This window comes from Larimichthys crocea, chromosome XVI, assembly GCF_000972845.2.
Source record: "Larimichthys crocea isolate SSNF chromosome XVI, L_crocea_2.0, whole genome shotgun sequence".
Classification (NCBI taxonomy): domain Eukaryota; kingdom Metazoa; phylum Chordata; class Actinopteri; family Sciaenidae; genus Larimichthys; species Larimichthys crocea.
This window is the reverse complement of record NC_040026.1, coordinates 12336929-12356308: the sequence shown is the minus strand read 5'-3', so window position 1 is coordinate 12356308 and position 19380 is coordinate 12336929. Positions and strand designations below refer to the sequence as shown.

The 19380-nt window shown below is 40.7% G+C and overlaps 1 protein-coding gene across 1 annotated transcript in view; it reads left to right on the top strand.

Moving 5' to 3' along the window:
• Window positions 1-878: 878 nt before the first annotated feature.
• Window positions 879-19380, top strand: part of antxr1c (ANTXR cell adhesion molecule 1c) — a 37989-nt gene continuing 19487 nt past the window's right edge. Inside the window, exons 1-9 of the mRNA XM_010742904.3 lie at window positions 879-1566; window positions 12091-12162; window positions 14332-14403; window positions 14866-14947; window positions 15040-15070; window positions 15164-15237; window positions 15334-15402; window positions 16117-16197; window positions 17375-17435. Coding sequence (XP_010741206.1) covers window positions 1409-1566; window positions 12091-12162; window positions 14332-14403; window positions 14866-14947; window positions 15040-15070; window positions 15164-15237; window positions 15334-15402; window positions 16117-16197; window positions 17375-17435 — 700 coding nt within the window. The 5' untranslated portion in view covers window positions 879-1408. The remainder of the gene's footprint in view (window positions 1567-12090; window positions 12163-14331; window positions 14404-14865; window positions 14948-15039; window positions 15071-15163; window positions 15238-15333; window positions 15403-16116; window positions 16198-17374; window positions 17436-19380) is intronic.

Sequence of the window (19380 nt, the reverse complement as noted above, 5' to 3'; positions counted from 1 at the left end):
AAGGGGCAACCTTCATGGCTGAAAGATTAACACAGAAGTGCCAAAAACTGCAGTTCAACAAATGGCCACTTGGGGTTGGTTGCAAAAGTGAGCCAATCTCCAAAAGGCCCCATATTAAAATGTCCAACTTCACAGCAGAAATAAACATGTTAACAGCCTGGTACAAAAAAAAGAAGTTTCGGTCTCTATAGATTATTTCCACAGTCATAACTGCACTGAGGGTGAATTTTGCAAGAACTCATCTGTTCAAATTATAATATGCATAATAAAGTGTGTGGCCATATGATTTAATTCAGTCCACTCTACTCCTGAACAGAGTCCATTGAATGTGGGACCTTCATGCTTAATGTCAATTCCTTTATCACCAAAGTAATCAGACTACTAACAATGTATTGTTTCCTGGTGATAAGGCTCACAATATTTTCATAATCCAGTCTCTCCCTCCATACTCTAAACTTCACCATATGTGTATGTTTGTTGTGCCCTGTAAATGTGCCAATCAGTATATATTTGCCACACTCTCATTACAGCCTCTGGTTTATGATGGTGTAATTACAGAGGATGTTGGCTGTTCATGGCCCCTGTTGCCGTAATTAAGAGGGAGCAGCAGCACAGAGAAAGCAAACAAACTTGTACTAATTAATGAGGACAAAATGCAGAGAAACTACATAAATACACGCATTGGTTTACGGTGGTCAGGCTGATAAATGGCTACAGCCTTCAAAATTCATCAGTGACAGTTCTTATATCTCATCATCCTATCCTGTCCTGCGCTGATTCTCTGCAAAAATGCGCCAGTCTGCCACGTGAGGGAGGCGCAAAATGGGATCTTGACCCATTTTTCCTCTTTCTCTCTCCTCCTCAGTTTGAAATATGAAACCTGGTCCATTTCAGCCAAGTCTGTCCCCCGGGCTCCCAGTTCCTCCAGCGCCAACGCTGCTCTTCATTACCCTGCTCCATTCGGCTTTTTACAGACCTAAACCAGCTTTGACACTTTGACAGGAAAGCTTTACCCATATTTTGATTTGACGAACAACAACCCACTCCAACATTTATCCATTTCTTCACTTGACGCGTGTTTGGATATTTTTCTGCAAAAGTTGTTAATAAAGCATTTTTTTCCCTGCAAACTGCGAGAGGATTGTGAAATATCCGAAACTTTTATTTTTTCTCTTTGACTTTTTGACCGGGATGCTGAGCGGTCATGATAGTAAACTGAACTCCAAATAACAGAGACGTGGAAGCATCGCCTGCATCCTTTCTTTTGTCTTTGTTGCATCTCTGCCTCTGTCTCTGGGATGTAAGAAGACACTAAAGCAGTGTGGGGATATTTTTTTTTATTTTTCAACTTTTCATTGAGGAATTAACTTTTTTTTTCCACCCCGGGGAGTAAAAAAAAAAAAAAACTATGGCGAGATTTTGGTTGAACATGCGTCTTGTTCTGGTTTTATTCGGATTATTTTTGCTCTCATCTCCATCTGCAAGAGCCGAGCCGGAGCTGCAAGACGAGGAGGAGGAGGAGAGCTCCTGTCAGGGGGCTTTTGACCTATATTTTGTGCTTGACAAGTAAGTGAAAACAGCTTTACAGTCACAAAGACAACATGGCAACATGATTTGTATTTGAAAAGAAGAGAACAAAATATTCCAAACATTTGGGAGAGTATATAAAAAAAAAGTTTCAGCTTCAGACGTGGTTGGAAAAAAAAAAGTAGAACAATAACTTTATGCTAATGAGTTAGTTAATTAGCATCTGTTTGTGCGCGTGCGTGCGTGCGTGCGTGCGCGATGACGCACGCATGCACGCTCGCTCGCGGCGTACAGTTTGCTGACTTAGCACAAAGAGAAACTGGGACTTATATTGAGATGCTACAAGACTGATATGTCCACCTCCTTCTCCCCTCCTTTCTCTCTCCCTGCAAGTTAGAACTTCTTTTTTCCCCACATCATGTTGTCATTCCCCTGAAAAACACTAAAAAAAAAACTTTAAAAAACTCCCCAAGGCAAAGAGGCTGTTTTTTCTTCTTCTCCTTCTCCCCACTCAGGCTAAAGGGACTTTTTTCTTCTTCTATTTCTTCTTTTTCTTGTGCTGCTCACCGTTCGCTCTTTCATTTCCACTCTCTGTACGCCCACATAGGAAAAATGTTGTGGTTTATGTGACATCTTAGCACTGGACTTCAGCTGGGGAGAAAATAAAATGTCAGAGGAAAGAAAGCAGGAGAGACTCCCAGAAAGCCTGCTTCTCTTTTAATGCCTCTACTGTTACAGTTGAAACACATTTTAATCGCAGTGACTTGTGTTTTGTGACATAAAGCGTTACAGAAATGACTCACAGATTCAAGGTGCTGCTTGTTGAATTTTAAGCCCTGTGTTCGTTGCATTTATTGTCAAGATAAATTACTTTTATCTGCTCACCTAAGCTGCATTTAAAGCTTGTATCCATCTTGCATTAATGGAGCCGTGCCAGCAGTGAGGAGGGGTGAACACGGAGGGACAGGAAGCAGCAACATTTATGGAAACGTGGTCTTAATTTGGAGAGCAACATGTTGCACGCAGCACCTTTAAATTCTTTGTGGGTTTGTCTCATGCAGATTAGCCGGTCACCGGTGAATGTATAACATGTCCACTGGGCAGATGGCTTTATCCAGAAGGGCTCTCACTGATGGGGCCCCAGTGGGAAAGTCCTTTGCTGTACCCACTGAACTTCACAGCACCTTTGACTTTTTCATCTTTTTTTTGTTTTACTGCCGTTTCATTCCTGTTAAGAAGGACACAAATCACAGCACTGCTCTCCAGATGTGGAGGGCAGCGTTTGGCTTGAGCTTCGCGGTAAATACATGACACATGCTGCAAATGAGGAAACATTTTTTAATGTCACATGCTATTGTTAGCTCGTCGGCATGACCACTGTGGGGGTGACTGACTGACAAGGTTTAGGCATCGGTCGTGGACTTCAAACAAAGAGGAAGCTCGTTATAGACCTGCCTCAGCCACCCCTGAACCCCCATCCCTCAGGCCTGAGTTGTTTTTTATGAGACACGGTCTGAACTCTCTGCCACGGTCGATTGCATATGGAAGGTGTAAAGTGTGTGAGTGTGAGAAGAGGGTTCAGTAGGTACTTTTGGAGCGTTTGAATCACTTGTTTCCTGCATGGCTGTGTCGTCGAAACCCTCAGCCAAAACCTGCTGCTTCTATTGACCTGACCTTTTTGTAAAGCACAAATGGAAGCCCAACATATTGTGTTTCAAAAGATTACGCTGCTTGTCTTCCATCAGATTTTGAATAAAGTGACCTCAGGGCCAAACTTCACAAATGTTAGAGTAATCTAAGTCTAAGTCTCGTAGAAATGGGACAGACAGGAAGTTCATTTACAGCAGTACGACGGACTAAATTGAGCTCTATGGTTGAGCAGAGGGAAAAACAAGGCTGTGGGTTTTTATGTCATGGCCGCAGAGGATGTCACTTATTAGCTCTCTGGTTGAAGCTCTTTTCATCAGTATTAGCTGCTGTAGTATCAGCCCAGTCTCCCAATAGACATTTAGTACCCATGCAGGACATAGTGTGCCGACTATGAACCCAGATGAGCCAAGCACAGACTTTGAGCTATCTCATCATACTAACATACTCACAATATCAAGGCTGACATGTTAATATTTTGCAGGATCATGTTTGCTACCTTAGTTCAGCATGTTGAAATTGCCATCCATATCCATATGGCTCAAAACACAAAAACATGATCACTGAACATTATTTGTGGTTTTGCAAAATGCCTGCAGATAGGGTTGGTATTGTTTAGCTGGAAAGAAAATGTACAGACACAGGGTGAATCTGTTTGATTAAGAATGAAAAACACACTTTGGGCACCGTGTTGTAGGTGGAGAGGAGAGTTTCACAGTAATGAGGAAAGATAACTGCTGCGTTGGCTCATAAAGTCAAAGTTTATTGCGAATGATGTCATCTCACGGCTTGAACATGTAGGACAGTGCTCTCTGAGACATATGGGAGGCTGCAGTCTGAAGGGCAGAGAAGGTGGCTAATGGCTGTTTGGTTGCCAGTTTGAATCAGCGACATCTGGGTCTGGGTTAGGAAAATCTGGGCTGTAGCATGACACACTATCCTCAACTGCTGTTTCCTCTGCAGAACTATGTGTGATATCATAAAGGAAAGTTGTTACAATACCCACTGGGGGTTGAAGGGGTAGATGGGCAACATGCACCTAGTGACAGGACTGCAACCAAAATCAACGTAGAGGTTGGCTCTGCGTTCAAGATCCAACAGCAGACTGGTGTTAAACTCTGACTTTCTATCATGGGCTATAATAACTAATAGGATACAGATGCTGGAGTAAATAGGAGACTGCTAACACTGTATGATGGTCAGGTAGGAGCAAAAATAGTGTCAAAATGAAACCTAATGAAACAAGCTGATTGAAAAAGCATGAACGAACCGTCAGCAAATTAAAACATATGGGCCATAACCACACCCCACCACCCACAGTTAATGATGTGACATCATATCCCTGAGTTGTGGTTTATGGTATATGTTTTTCAATCAGACATGCAACAGCAATTAAATGATTTCTCCACTACTGTAAGTTGAATAAAGTCACGCAGAAACTAGACTGAGTGTCTACAGTCAGGCTAGCAGATGCTTTTGAGGTAAAGGCTAACATGCAGTGACAATAAAACACACTGCAGCTGAGGCTTATGGCAGGTTTTGCTGCTATGTATCAATCAAGACAAGACAAGACATCAGACAAATAAAAAAATTGATCTGATGGCAGCTCTAGATGAAAAGAGATGATCACCAAAGTTATGCATCACTGTACAAAATGTAATACCAACCAACCAACTGAATGAGAGACCAACATGGCAACAAGGACTTTAAATTTGTTTGTTGGTTAAGGCCTGCAACTGCAAGGCCTTCAAATGTTCACTGTGACCATTCTGTATCTTTAAGCCCCAGACTGCTACATATGTGCTTATGAGGAGGATGTATATCTGCTGATTCAGAGTGGGTGGGACACGGCTTGCTGTGTTATATGGAACACGGAGCAAGGGGAACGGTTTTGGGTGTGTTCATATGGGAGATAAAGGAATTCACCTAAAGGCCAAATGCTAATGTTCACATCCAGATGAAGACTGCATTTAACCGTCAAGTTTACATTGACCATCTTTCACTTGTTTGTTTCACTGTTGCATTTATGAATAACAGCATCAGCTAAGGAAGGTGAAAGTAAAAGAATTAGCCTTGTAGTGATATTTTATTAATATAAATGTCCCTGAAAGATCATGCAGACACATAGCCTTACTTTTCTGCCATTCTTGTCCACAAGCTCTTTCCATTCATCCCTCTCTTGTTTCCACCGGTCTCCCATTACTCGCTCAATCCGTCGTCATCCGTCCACACTCCGCTCTAACTATTCTAACAACATTTTAATGCTGCTATTATTAATAATCTTTTTCTGGTTTGGGCTGAGCCAAGTCATAGCCAAGTCTGTCAGGGACACAAATCCTGGCTGCTTTAAAAAAATGTTTTTGTTGTTGTTGATGTAGTCACGAGTTGGCACACCGGTTGGGCGTTGGGTCATGCCTTCTGAATTCTGGCAAGTCAGCGGAAAAACCAAACTGCAGCTGCAGTCCATAAATATTTTCGATGATGTCTCACTGTTGAATACGTTCTAGCTGTGGAATGACACCCGCTCTGTGTTTTATCATTTTTTGCCTTTTTGCTGCGTGTTGCTGTAGTGTTTTCAGTCTTGTGAAATGATATCATGCTGTTTTAAGTCCCTCAGGGCTAAAATCAAGACAAGCGGTTGAATGCCACTAACTCCAAACCTCCTGGTAATGTATACTCTGTAATGCAGGTTTTACTGTTGACTGAGTCAAAGTACATATTTTAGATGGTGAAATAATTGAAAATAACTATCATTTGACACACATCTCAAAACCTCTCCACAAGCTAGTTTTATTCCAAACAATTGTTCCCGGTTTTGGAGTAGACGTGCAGCATTAGCACACACTAAAAACTTTGACTTCTGCAATGGCTGTAAAAGTAGGTTAGTGGTTTTAAACAAACAAATCCTTGTGCCCAGTCAGTTAAATTGGAGTACCACCATTGGCTGCAGGCTGCCATGGTATGGGTAGGCTCAGCTGGAATTGCAGACAGCCTCTTTAGTGGAATTGTGACTTTTTTTTTTCTTCTTCTTCTTCTTCTTCAACACTTTGAACCGTGAGAAAGAAGCTGACCGATGGAGTTTTTTCCCACATGCCGTCATCCCATCTCCCTCTGGGAGAGAAGTGCTTGCTTGCTGGGAAGCTGAGAGTGGACACGGTTGAGGAATTAAACAGTATCAAACACACTTCAGCTGTAATAACCTTTGACTGAATTATATACATTCAAAAAGCAGCTTTAAGGCCCTTAGCTCCAATCATTATCTCAATTTTGGAATATAAAACTCCATTTTTGTCTAATTTGAAGGAACCTTAAAACATATTAAGAGACCTTTGTTTAACACCACAACTGTTACCAGTGATACTAATTAAGGTTGTGTTCCATTCAGGTCAAACAGAGTTAGGGTGCTGCTGTGGTGCTGTGAGCTCACTGGAAAGTCTCTGCTGCAATAAATGGAACTGAACCTTAATTAGTATCATTGGAAACACCTGTGTTGACCTTACTATTTCATGTCAAAATGGCTGCTGTGGAAAAAAAAAAGGTCTATTAATATACTTCTTGGAGGCAACAGTTGTAACACAACAGTGAAATACTACAGACTTCAGTCTTAAGCTGATAGGAACTGTTCTCGTTGACACCCAGCCAATATCCGAACTTCAGCTCTGTTTAGGTTTACACTAACATATGTATATGTTTGGCTGTTAAATGTTCCATTGTGCTCACCAGGTAGGTTTTCCAAGGTTTTTCAGCTGTCCAGTTTTATTTTATGTTTTAATTTATTTTGCCCAGATAAAATTAAACAGAAATGACAGAGATAACAAATAATGTAAAGTGCAGGGAGAGGCAGAAAACCCAGATGGGCTTATTTAAAGCCTCCACCTGAAGTTACAATTTCAGAATACAAAATTAACATACAGAGAATAATAGAATTAAATACAAGTAATGACTTTACTAGTTATAGAATATGACAATGTACAATGAGACTCAACCAAACAGTAAAGTTGTAAGCCGTGAAACCAAAACAATCAGCTGAAAGATGCTAAAGCGCTAAGAGCTGAGTTGGATTATAATTATCTGTGGATTTGTCTCTATGAGCAACATATTTCACATCACACACAGTCCGACTCATTGTTAATATAAAACTGTTGAGCAATCAGCTTTAAAGTAGCAGACTTTGTTTACTTAATCTGCTTTAACAAAGCTCCTATGCTAAGTGCATCAGAGTTTAAAGGGTCATATGTGTGGGTTTGCATGTTTGAACCCATTTACTGCAAATCACTTGACTACATCACAGCTATTTTGCTAACCTTGCTGTTATTCCGGGCAGTCATTGCTTACCGCCTGTGTTTTAAAACTGTCAGCATAAGTGTAAAGTACACATTGCATGTACGCATATGTGTTTCCATAATGTGGGACTGTATATCCTTTTATTGTGTCTCTGTTGTTTCTCCATCGTTCTCTCCTTGTTTTGTCTCTGTCTCACTGTTTTTCTGTCTTCCTGTCTAAACCCTTCTCCTCCTCCAGCTGAACTTTGTGCCCTCACACACACATTCACACTCTCTCTCCATCCAACACACACACACCATCCAAGTCATTTTCTGCGGATCCAGCCGTTGCAGTCTCACCCAGCCTGCAGAAAAAGGCATTATTAAAAATGATTGAAGATGTTTTTATTCTTCAGGTTCAGTTCTCGGACCCTTTGGGGGAACATCTAGCAAATTCCTGTCTCCTCTTGACACGGTCTGTTCAGCGTCGCTGAACAGTAATGATGCATATTACCTCCCTTTGTGCCCACAGCTATTTGGAAAGAGCAGATCACTGCCCTGAATGTTAGATATTCTTAAGTAGGAGAAGAGAAAAGTAGGTATCAACAACAAGATTTAGAGGTGAACATAAGCTGGGTTTTAATTTTCCTTCAATCACTTTAGAAGAGCCATGAGGATGCTAATTTGGGCAACAGGCTGGTGGTGCTTGGGTGGTGTTGATATTGATTGAGGGAGTGGCGACGTCACAGCTGAAGGGTCAATCAAGCAAACCCAACCTCAAAGATACCCCTCTGCAAGCTTCAGTATCTCAATGTATGAAACCTTTTTACCACTAAGATAGTTTTTGGATGTCTGTACGTCTAGGAATTATTGCATTATTGCCACATAGATGAAAATATAAGCGTTATATAAGAATCTTGATTAATATACAAAGCCCTTCATGATGTAGCATCTCCCACGCTTAGACCTCCATAATTCAGAGAAATATAAAGCGCAGATCAAGCAGATGAGTGCTAAGAGGGAAGATTAAGTTCTTCTGGTACTGCTTCAAATCAAGCTGCCATTGATGCCTTGTTTGTCATCCTCCTGATGTATCTACATTCATCAGATTACTGTCCAACCTTTGTCCTCTGTTATTTAAAGAACTTTGGTTGTCTCGCGGTGTCGGTGCTTCAGGCTGTTTTGATGCGTTTGCCAGCTGTGTTGGCCCGAAGCACAATGAAGCAGGTCGTAGAGGAACTTGGCCCAACAGCTGAAGTTTCCGTTGAATCATCGGCATGTTTCCTCTGGCAGACAAGTTTGCCATAGCGCCAACAGATTTTTCGCATTATCTCATTCCTAGTCAGCTGAATTTACTGTAATCTCATCGATAAGCCTCCTCATCTTTCCCTTGCTCTTTCCTTCCTTTTCACTCCCTTTGTTTCTTTTTCTGTCAGCCCTCATATGGAGCACAGCCAGACACATGCTCTCCATCTTGCTTGAATTGAGAAAAGAAAAAAAAAAGCTGTCGCTCGGCTTTGACGATTTGCTATGACATAACTTCAAACTGCTGTAGGGCTTGATCACTTTGTCTGCAAATTGTTACGCCCCTCAACTCTCAAATCTTTTATTTTCTATATCCAAACCCCAAACCGCTGGACTTCAGAGCTCAACTCAAGCCATTAAAATTAGATCAAAGGATTGGGGGAGAGGGGAGGCACCGCATTAAATGGTTTCATCAAGAATCATAGAAAGAAATGTCCCACTTCCTTTCCCAACGCTGTTTGGACAGGTGAGTGAAACTGCAAGCTAGGCCTCGATCCCACGACTGCAGCCACCTCAGACAATTGAACTGTTCCAAGGCAAACATAAGCCATCGTGGTTTTCGAAATAAAGATAAGTAGTCGAAAACCAAAGGTGGGAGTCCTCAGATTCACCCTGATGTTAAATAAATACTCAAAACTGATCCCACACAATCCTACACGACTATTAGCTGCAGGAAAGTCTCACCAGACTTTATATTCTTTTTCCCCCCTTCCTCCGTTGCTGTAATGGAACAATTTACAAAAGGAATTGGCTGCTGCTGTTCCTTCAGGTCAGAGGCCGTCTGTGTGTGCGATCCTCGTGTGACTATTTCTGTTTGCGCTGCACATTTTGTTGAACATCCAAGCTAAACACCTCTCCTCCTCCTCCCCCTCCTCCTCCTCCAGCTTTTTGTATTTTGGGAAGGTTTTATTTAGCTTGTAAGGTCTTGTCCTCTTTCTTTGCTCAGTCAGCTTCGCAGGAATGTAAAGCCTTGATGTGGGGGGACAAGTCATGTCATCAGATCAACAGTAAAACTAAGAAAATGCTTAGGTTAGATGTTTAGTCGACCAGCATTTTGTATCTGCGCAGACTAGATGGATAAAAACACGAAAAAACACGTATTGCATCTGGAGTAAGAGTCCAGATATTACCAGTATGGGTGGCCCCAGGGGAAACCCAAACCTGAACCTCTTTCTTTAGCATTGGTGCAACTCCTTTTGCAAGATTTTTGGTGTTTATACTCTGAACTTTTCTTTCCTCTTTAGCAGCTCACCTTCTTCTGAGCGATCAGTGTTTGTTTCCCTTGGACTCAGAGTTGATGATGTTTGAGTATGAGCTGGCTCCCATTTCAGCTACTGTTGCTCGTGCTGATTTCTCTTTGAAAAGCTCGTTGCTTTGTTTTAAAAGCCAAAAAGTTCAGAATGTGCACAAATAACTGCTGATCAAAAGTCAAATGCGTTCTTGTTGCCTCTATAAAGTTATAAAAACAGAAGAACACGAACATTGTCCAGTCTACCAAAGAGAACATTCACTGTCGGGTCCTGTTTGGCAGGATAAAGCTACTTAAATGATGGAGGCATGATGGGAAAGTCCCTGGTCTTCCCTGACTGTGTCTACCCCCAGCCTGGTTAAATAATAACCTCACTGCCAAGCAATAGCACAAAAACACTATAGGGTTTAACCTCAGAGATACTCAATTGCAGGCAAATTACATTAGTCACAATTCATTTCCATTTCAAGTTTTGGCCATGTAGCTCAGGACGGTTTCCAAAGCAGCTCTCAAATACTCCTGTTGGTCACAGTATCTCCAAATATCCAAAGAAAAAATAGTGGTCTCATTTACAGAACCAGCTTTTTTTTAATGCTTTCTTACCAACACATAGAGAAATAGTTCATTCTGTTTATTACGTCTAGACATGATTGTCAAACAGATTTGTGAGTGCTGGGAACTAATGCAACTAAAAGGTGAGGTAAGATAACAGAGTCTGTGTTTAGTCTGTGGTTCACATTATCTTCCACACACACACTGATTCAAACTGACAATTGACAAATATATTTGCCTCCATCTCCATTTCTTGCCATCAAAAGTGTATAGACCTAAAAATATGTTTGAATACATGTTGAATACTTCATGTTAATGGAAACCGCTAAATATATTTTAAATCTAATTAATCCAAGTAGCTACACATCCATCAATGCCGGCTAGTTCCAGCGTGTCTAATGCTGCAACATCAGTCTGAACAGTACAACAGTTTGACCACAGTCAATTAGCTCATTTCCCATGTGTCATCTCTCCGGCTCCCTCGTTAGCTAACGGGTGACCGACCCACTGACTGGTCACATCATGCCGGATGCCCTCTTCCTTAATGCTTACACTTACTGAAATTGCCACAAACACACACACACACACACACACACACACACACACACACACACACACACACACACACACCACACAAAGTCTGCCCAGAGGAAATGAAGGGAGCTCCACAGGGAGTGTTTTTTTTTTTTTTTTTAATAATAGTCCAGTTTTATGGAGGTGTCCCTGGGGAGACCAGGACCTGTTTCCTCAGCCTTCAGGGGCTCATTCAGGATACAGGAGGGTGCTAAATTACACACCACACCAAGCTCCAGTCTCTTTTATCTCAACAGCATACTACTCCCTAATGTATAGCACAGACTAATTGATTTAAGTTGACATAAACATGTTTTCTATGAAAATAGGTTTAATATCCTTCCATCCACAGTTTAGTAACAGATACAAGAACACTATCTCCATTGCTAGCCATGAAATAAAAGCCATATTCTTTCTATTAAATAAAGAAAAAACAATCATTTTTGTTACAAATAATTGTATCAGATAGTGAAGTTACAGTTAGGTTAAACAGTTGTGTTTTGCCCAGAGTACATACGACTTGTTCTTCGTCTCTAACGATTTTACCCCCTGTTGTTTTTGGCTAACAAAGCTGTATTTTTCTTGTTCGACTGCTCTACCATATGGAGGTCAGTGTGTGCCTGACAGATAGCTTAAGCCTCTGTGTTTTTGTTCGAGTTTTTGCTGAGCAAATCATTGGTAACTTACAGATATAGTCATTTTACAACTGCTACAGTCATTCAAGGTACATGCAATCTTCCAACGATGCTAATATTTCATGCTGTTCTATGGGAACAGCATGAAAAGTGCTGAGCTGCTAGGGGATGTTTTTTGTTCTCCCCTGTTCTGATTACTATTTACTTTGAAAAAAAACTCTCAGTTACTGGATGTACATTCAAGGACTTGTACACGAAATTGTAAAATAATGTGTATTCACATTGAAAATGAACTTAATTGTCATTTATTTGAGTGGTTTTCCCTTTTTCCTTGTCTTAGGTCTGGAAGTGTGAAGAACCACTGGGATGAAATCTACTATTTTGTGGAGAATTTAGCTGAGAAATTCAAAAGGTAAGAGAAACTTCATGAACAAGTTAAACACAATTAATCCATTAAATATGTTGGGGGGAAAAAAGTGGAACATCGGTGGACAGTATACAGTAACATATGAAAGGTTTCATAACCAGACTATAAGTCTCTAGACACTAAACAGCCATGTTGCCTCTGTACTTGACTTCCTGGAGCCCTGGGATGTAAATCGCTGAAGAGAAACACACACTTTGCACAGCAGTCATCCTGGTAAAGTAAAATAAAATCTGTCCCTACAGCTACAACTGGCCATATGCTAAGTCACTCAGCAAGCAGGCTGACGTTTCTGTGTCTTTGCAGTATTTAAGCTGACGCCTGGTGTCAGTGGGGTTACAACAGTGAATACAGGCTGCAAGGTCTCTATGTGTCTGAGCAGCCTCGGCTTTACAGCCTCTTCAGACGGCAAAGAATGATCAAGGCTGTCAGCTTACAGTGTCTCAACTCAGATTTTTTCTCAAACGTTTTTCAGATCGGACATGTTAGAATGAGTTTTAATGATAAAAAGCTTCATTGAAAAAATGATCTGAGTTGGAAAACAATATTTTATCATATCCTGTTCAGAAAAGTTCACTAAAGTAGTTTTGAAATTGTGGTACCAGAAGAAAAATGTATGGCAATGGTTCAAGTACAAGTAATACAGCCATTATAGGAATATCAAAGGATTGATGGAAGATTGTTAATGTTGCAGTACTTACCAATAAAGCATTTTCATCAGGTGTCACAACTCCTTGCAAACCTCACAAATAACTGGCTAATCTAAAAGTTGGCAAAGACGGGGAGCACTGGCTAATCAAAGCAGTCATGCTCTTAATTTTGCAATTATAATAACTTTAAGTCGCAATTTAATTTGAACAGGCGAGTTATATATAAATTCACCCTCAGGACAGTTGTCATGAATGGGCAAATTAGCTACTTAGACCAAAACAGTTTTTTGTTTCAGGCTGTAAACATGTTTATTTCTGCTGTGAAGTTGGACATTTTAACATGGGGACTTATGGAGACTGACTTGTTCTGTAGCCGACCTCTAGTGGACATTTGAGGAATTGCAGATTTTGGTACTTCTGCATTGGCTTCACTCCATGCTGTGGTATACTGTAAATTGTCAGTATATTCATTCACAGTTGAAAACAAAAACCTTTAAATTCTAATATTATCATACGATGTGTTCATGATCACTTCTATCTGTCACATCAGTGGTAGTCATTAAGAGTGCCATCCTGTTTTTATTCTCTAACTTCAAAAGCGAATGAAGATACTGTTAATATGATTCAAGCATCCCCTCTTGGCTATGTGAACTATAAATATATATATACATACACAGTGCAGCTCTCAAGCAGTAACAATGCAGCATAAATGTGATATTTCAACAAGTGGCCTTCAACTCGTGGGTGGTTTTGTTTTGTCCTCACAGCCTCGAAGGCCACAACAACACCTGGAGCTCTGTGGTTCAGCCACAGCAAAAGAGCCGAGCCTCTTTAAAGTTTCTGTTTTCAACAAACAGCTTCAAATCGGCATGAACTTACTTTCTCTCGCAAACAGCACCACACGTTTTTTTTTTACTTCAGATAGCCGTGTGTTTGTTTACATGCACCTAATTCCTTTCCAGATATAAATTTTCACCAATAAACAAAAGAAACAAACGCGCCCACATCTGAGGGTTCGCTGATGTTGATTGAGTATCAACACTGAAGTCACTGTCACGCACAGAAGGTTCAAAGCACGGTGTCACTCGGTATCTCAGCGCATTGGGGTGCGTTCAAGAAGAAACTCGTACACAGCCACCTGGAGTGACCTCAAAGGAAGTGAAGTAGTTTGTCCGCAATGAGATGTTCATTGTTTGAAATAAAAGGACATCCTCCGTCTTTGTCCGTTGTTAATCTAGCAGTAAAGTAAAGCTCACAAAGTGTCACTGCCAGTTATTTTATGTTTCTGAGGAAAACTATGCTGTGGTATCACAGTAACTAAGTATTGACACAATGTTTCTGATGAGATTCAGATGCTGTGTGTGTAACTTAAATGTTGTGCAAGGTAGGAAATCACTGACCAGCAGCCAAAAGACACGTATCACCAGTAATAGTGCATCTTTGGGGATTTGAATCCTGCGAACTCTTCAAACCAAACGTGGGCTGATTGTTTGTTTTTCTGTTTCAGTCCCATGCTGAGGATGTCCTTCATAACATTCTCCTCCAGAGCGTCCACCATCATGAAACTGACAGAAAACAGGTAAAAGTTGCAAGGCAGCTCATACGGTGTTGATCATTCAAGTGATTAATTAGGTACAAGCTGAATTTGTGTTATGAATAAATGTTATTCTAGCGTGGAATGCTCTTACACAAGAGAAACAATCAGTCGTAAACTCAAACTATTTCAACAGAGTGAAAGCAGATGCTCTCTGTTGCTGCCTTAGTGTTATTCTGTGTGTGAGAGATGAAGCCCGCTATTGACCACTATTACATAAACTAAGAGTTTCAATTTCCAACCGAGATGTCTCAAGTTTGCATTAGAACATGATCACGTGAAAAATGTTTTTAAAGGATAGAGACATGTTGATGATTGGAAATGACAGAGACCATAGTGCTAATTATGAAGTGAAGAGGGGGGAAAAACATGCAGGGAGATGGTTTCCACAGTGGAAACACCGCGGTTGAAATGTATCCTCGTCAAAACCGACCATCTTCTCCGCAGAGTGGACATCAGAAAAGGGCTGAACGCTCTGAAAAGAGAGATTCCCGGTGGAGACACATTCATGCACCTTGGATTGCAGAGGGTAAGCTTTGTCATCATGCTGTCTTTATGTTTTTTGAGACTGATAATCAAGACTTTAACAATCTGACCATGAAAATGTCTTCTCCTTTAAAGGCCAACGAGCAGATACACCAGGAGAACTTTGGTAGCTATCAAACAGCTGACTAATATGAAAACTTCAAGATGAGTTATGAATTGCGTCGATGTCACAGCATGTCTGTCTGTCTGTCTCTTCCAGGTACGGCCAGTGTGATTATCGCACTGACAGACGGAGAGCTGCAGGAACACCAGCTGATCACTGCACAAGAAGAGGTAGCAACTTCACTCCGAGTCCAGGCAGAAACACTCTCGGTGCTCGAGTGCCAGATTTCTGGAAGTAATAGAAGTATTCCCTCTTTCTTTCAACAGGCAGAGAAAGCCAGGTCTCTTGGAGCTATTGTGTACTGTGTTGGTGTCAAAGACTTCAACGAGACACAGGTAACAATGCAATAAAAGTACATATATCCCATACATTTTATATATCTGCTTTGAGATAAAGACAATTCCCTAAATCTACCATGTGCTATGTAATTTATGTGGAAACACCCATAATGCTGTATGTTGCATAGTGTGTATTCAGTGGCCCCTCTGCAATTTGTCTAACCCATAATTTAAAATTTCCTGAAAATTAATCTCAAGTCATTTTTAACCTCTTAGGCCGCAAAATATCTGAATAATATCGAGCTGTTAGCTTCAACATGATGAGGAGGATGATTTGGGTTCCTGTATTTAATGTACAAGATACTTGAGACTTGATCGACCTTCAGCAACCAGACATGTTCTGACTCAAGTTTGGTTTAAGTTCCATTTGATTGATTGAAAATAGACCCATTACCTGATTGTGGATAATCACTGGAAATGGTTTTACAGTGTGTGTGTGTACTTCAGACTCCTCTCCTTCTCTTCCTGTGACTGAAATTGTGTCACACCTGTACATTTATGGCCAATTTGTGCTTGTTATAAAATATCAAGTATCAGCCGCTTAGTGTCATCCACCTCTGAATGTCTCCCCGACCACACCACTCATGAAAACCATCTGCTCATTTCATTTTCCACAATGTGCTTGAGTGGATTAATTCCATTACTTACTTCTTCTGTCCTCTTTCCTCCTTCCACACCTCTCTGTCTGTCTCTACCTCTCTTCCCTTATAGCTGGCCACCATCGCTGACACCATCGAGCATGTGTTTCCTGTGTTGGGCGGCTTCCACGCCCTCCGGGGAGTCATTGATTCGGTAAATAAACTCTTCTCTGTGCGGGGAAGCATTCCTGTTGCTCAGGCTCACAAACAGGCCGTGCAAACGTCCACATGTATGTATTTATCTTGAATCTGTGTTGCGTTAGTACAATGAGTTTTATTCATTTTATTCACTCAGAACTGACAGCCTTGATTCTCATCAGCCTCTCAATCCAGTCCCTGCAGTGTTTTCACAATGCAAGAGTTCAAAATGTTAATGTAACACTTGCTTGTAGCCCACTGTCACAGTTTTAGTCGAAGATTCAAGTTTGCACACTGTTTTTTCATAAGCACCAGGCAATACTGTAAGTCTTTGTGTACAGTGGGCTCATGAGACACATTCACATATTTACAGTACAGTACAGGCAAGGTAAGCCCACTCAAAGCCCACCCAAACTGTGTTTCTCATGAGAGATACCAATATTTTCATCAGTTTCCATTTATGTCTGTGTGGAGTGACGTGGTTCTTGCCATATAATCCTCATATGGCACATCACAATGATAACGTCACAGACAGAGATACACAAAGGCAGGGTTCTTATTTCAAGCTTAGATTAGTTCATACAACGCATTGTCTAACCATGCTGTAAGGGAAATTTGTTTGTAGCTGTTCCAAAGGACACCAGAGGCATCAGAGTGAAAAGCTGATCTTTACAGGCAGGAGACGCATTGATCATTCCAATAAGCCTGCACATTTTCAGACTGCTTCTCTTGGAAGATATTCATAGATTGCACTTTCCACATTGAAAAGTAACTTGAGAGAAACCCTGACTCTTTTCTCACCTCCACACCCTTCCATAATAACCGTGTGAAGCGGGTGTGAGCATCTGATTGTCGGTTTTGGAACGTTTCAGTACAGAAATTGGAAAGGTGTGAGGGAGAGAGTCGACGCAGCAATGTGACCACCTGACAATCAGCTCTAAAGGAGAATATTTAACTGATGTTGCCATAGAGTTCCAAATAAGCATTGCAAGAAGAGGAAAGTTTCATCACGGTGCATGATTAGGACAGCATGATTAAGGAAATGACACATTTTTACAGATTCCTGGAACGCATTTTTATTGAACCCTCGTCTCCCATTTTTCTACATTTTAACAAACCTGCTGACAAACAGACGAGCAGCCGTTTAAGTCTGTAAAGATTTACCGCTTCTTTTCTCCTCATTTCACCTCTAGATCATCAAGAAATCCTGCATTGAGATTTTGGCAGCTGAACCCTCCAGTGTGTGTGCAGGAGGTGGGGAGTTAAACACACACACACACACACACACACACACACACAGTGAAGTATGTCTTTCTTGAGTCATCCACACCGTTGCCAGCCTCCCATCATTTCTTCATCTGTGTTAATTTCATTACTCGGTGCCCCATCTCTCCCCTTGCGTAATGACAATCCCATACTGAAAAACGACCATATATGGACATCCAGGTCACTTATATGAAAATCTACTGGGACACGGTATTGCAATGGGAATAATATTATAGGGTCGGTTATGACGGTTAAAGCAACATTAAATGGACATTAAAAGGCACAAATGAACAGATAAAAGCAGGGCTTGATTAAACATTTTTGGCACAATCAGAGTGACTTTTACTGCTTCTCACATCTGCTTTTGTCTTTTATTAAGCAGTGAATTACTGTCACCCTTCAAGAGGAAAAGTATTCCACTTGAAACTGAACAGATTGTTGTTGGTGCTGCTGCAATCAGTACAGTACAGTGCTGCAGGCTTAGTCTCATCTTCCTGCAGGCAACATTGCAACTGTTGAAGTTAATGTCAAACAATTGTGACTTAGTCATGCGCTGAGGCCTGGAAAAGCTGACTTTGTTGTATTTTTGTGTTTTTCTTTTTCACATTCCTTCTGCCCAGCTACAAGCAAATTAGGGCGACAAGCAAATTAGCGCTCATAAATCAAGTTAGCCTACTAAATGGACAAAGTTTTGACAACTCTTCATCCTGCCAGATTAGAGATTTTAGCGAAAACTAATGTCTCTGTTTCTCTTTGTGTCTGTAAATGATACTATAATAATGTTATATATGTTAATAAAGAAGTGACAATAACTGGGGAGAGAAAAATAGACGTATACAGTACATATGCAATACACATATGAGTGTATAAATGTTATGTCCCAGCTCTAGTGGAAAGGGAGCAACCAGTTATATTTGGTAACAACATAACAATATAACAACAAGAGGTGAGGTAAACTACAGGGGAAACAAAGGGCGAGTGACATCATAAACAAAACCAAAATATTCTGGTATTCTGTAAAAACAGAGCCTCTGCTGTCTAAACAAAATCGTGAGAGAAGGAAAGAACTGACTATATAACAATGAGTCCTTAAACAGACCAAAAACAGAGAAACGGCATCCCTAAATCTAATGCTTTTATCAAAAATATCTACGTGTATACAATCTGGCCCAGTTCCTAGGTAGCAAACAAAATACCTCTACAGAATACAAGTTAACACAATAACTAACATTTACAATTCGTTCTTGAGTATAACACAAAGACGAGCTCCACAGCAAAGCACCAGATGCCACAACTGTGGGGTGATTCTAGTTTAAATAAGGTCAGTTTTCATATTGGAGCCTGCGGATTGGAGGTTTGGACCAGTTGGATCTAGTGGTCCTCCAGGTACCTATGATATGGTGGCCACACCTTTTAACTGAGACCAATTAGGGCAGGGGAACCACACACCTAGACGTGCACAGGGAAACACTACAAGAAAAAGTTACTCATAGGCACATTAGTAATGATATGTATATACATAGAAACCTATATACCGCTTGTAGCTTGGGCAACACACACTGCTGTATATATCCATACATATTTAAAGAAAGTAAACTTAATAAATGAATGAAATGTTTGGCATTTTAGTGTAAATTTCTGTTGCGTATACATTACGTTTTCATATGAACCAAGCTACAGTTCTAAGATTTAAAGACTGAGGCCAATATTTCCAGAAATCTTAGTACAGTTTTACTTTGGCGAAACAGTTCATATGTTATTGTTCTGACCCAGAATTAGTAGAGGAAGCTTTAAATATTGCCCTTAACCACATTAGGTCCAAAGAGTAACCATGACGTCTTAAACATGAAAATGGGTCTAACGTATAGTACACACAGTATCAAATGTTATTTTGCTTGGCAAGCAGTGTCTAAAATGTAAATGTGTGTCATGT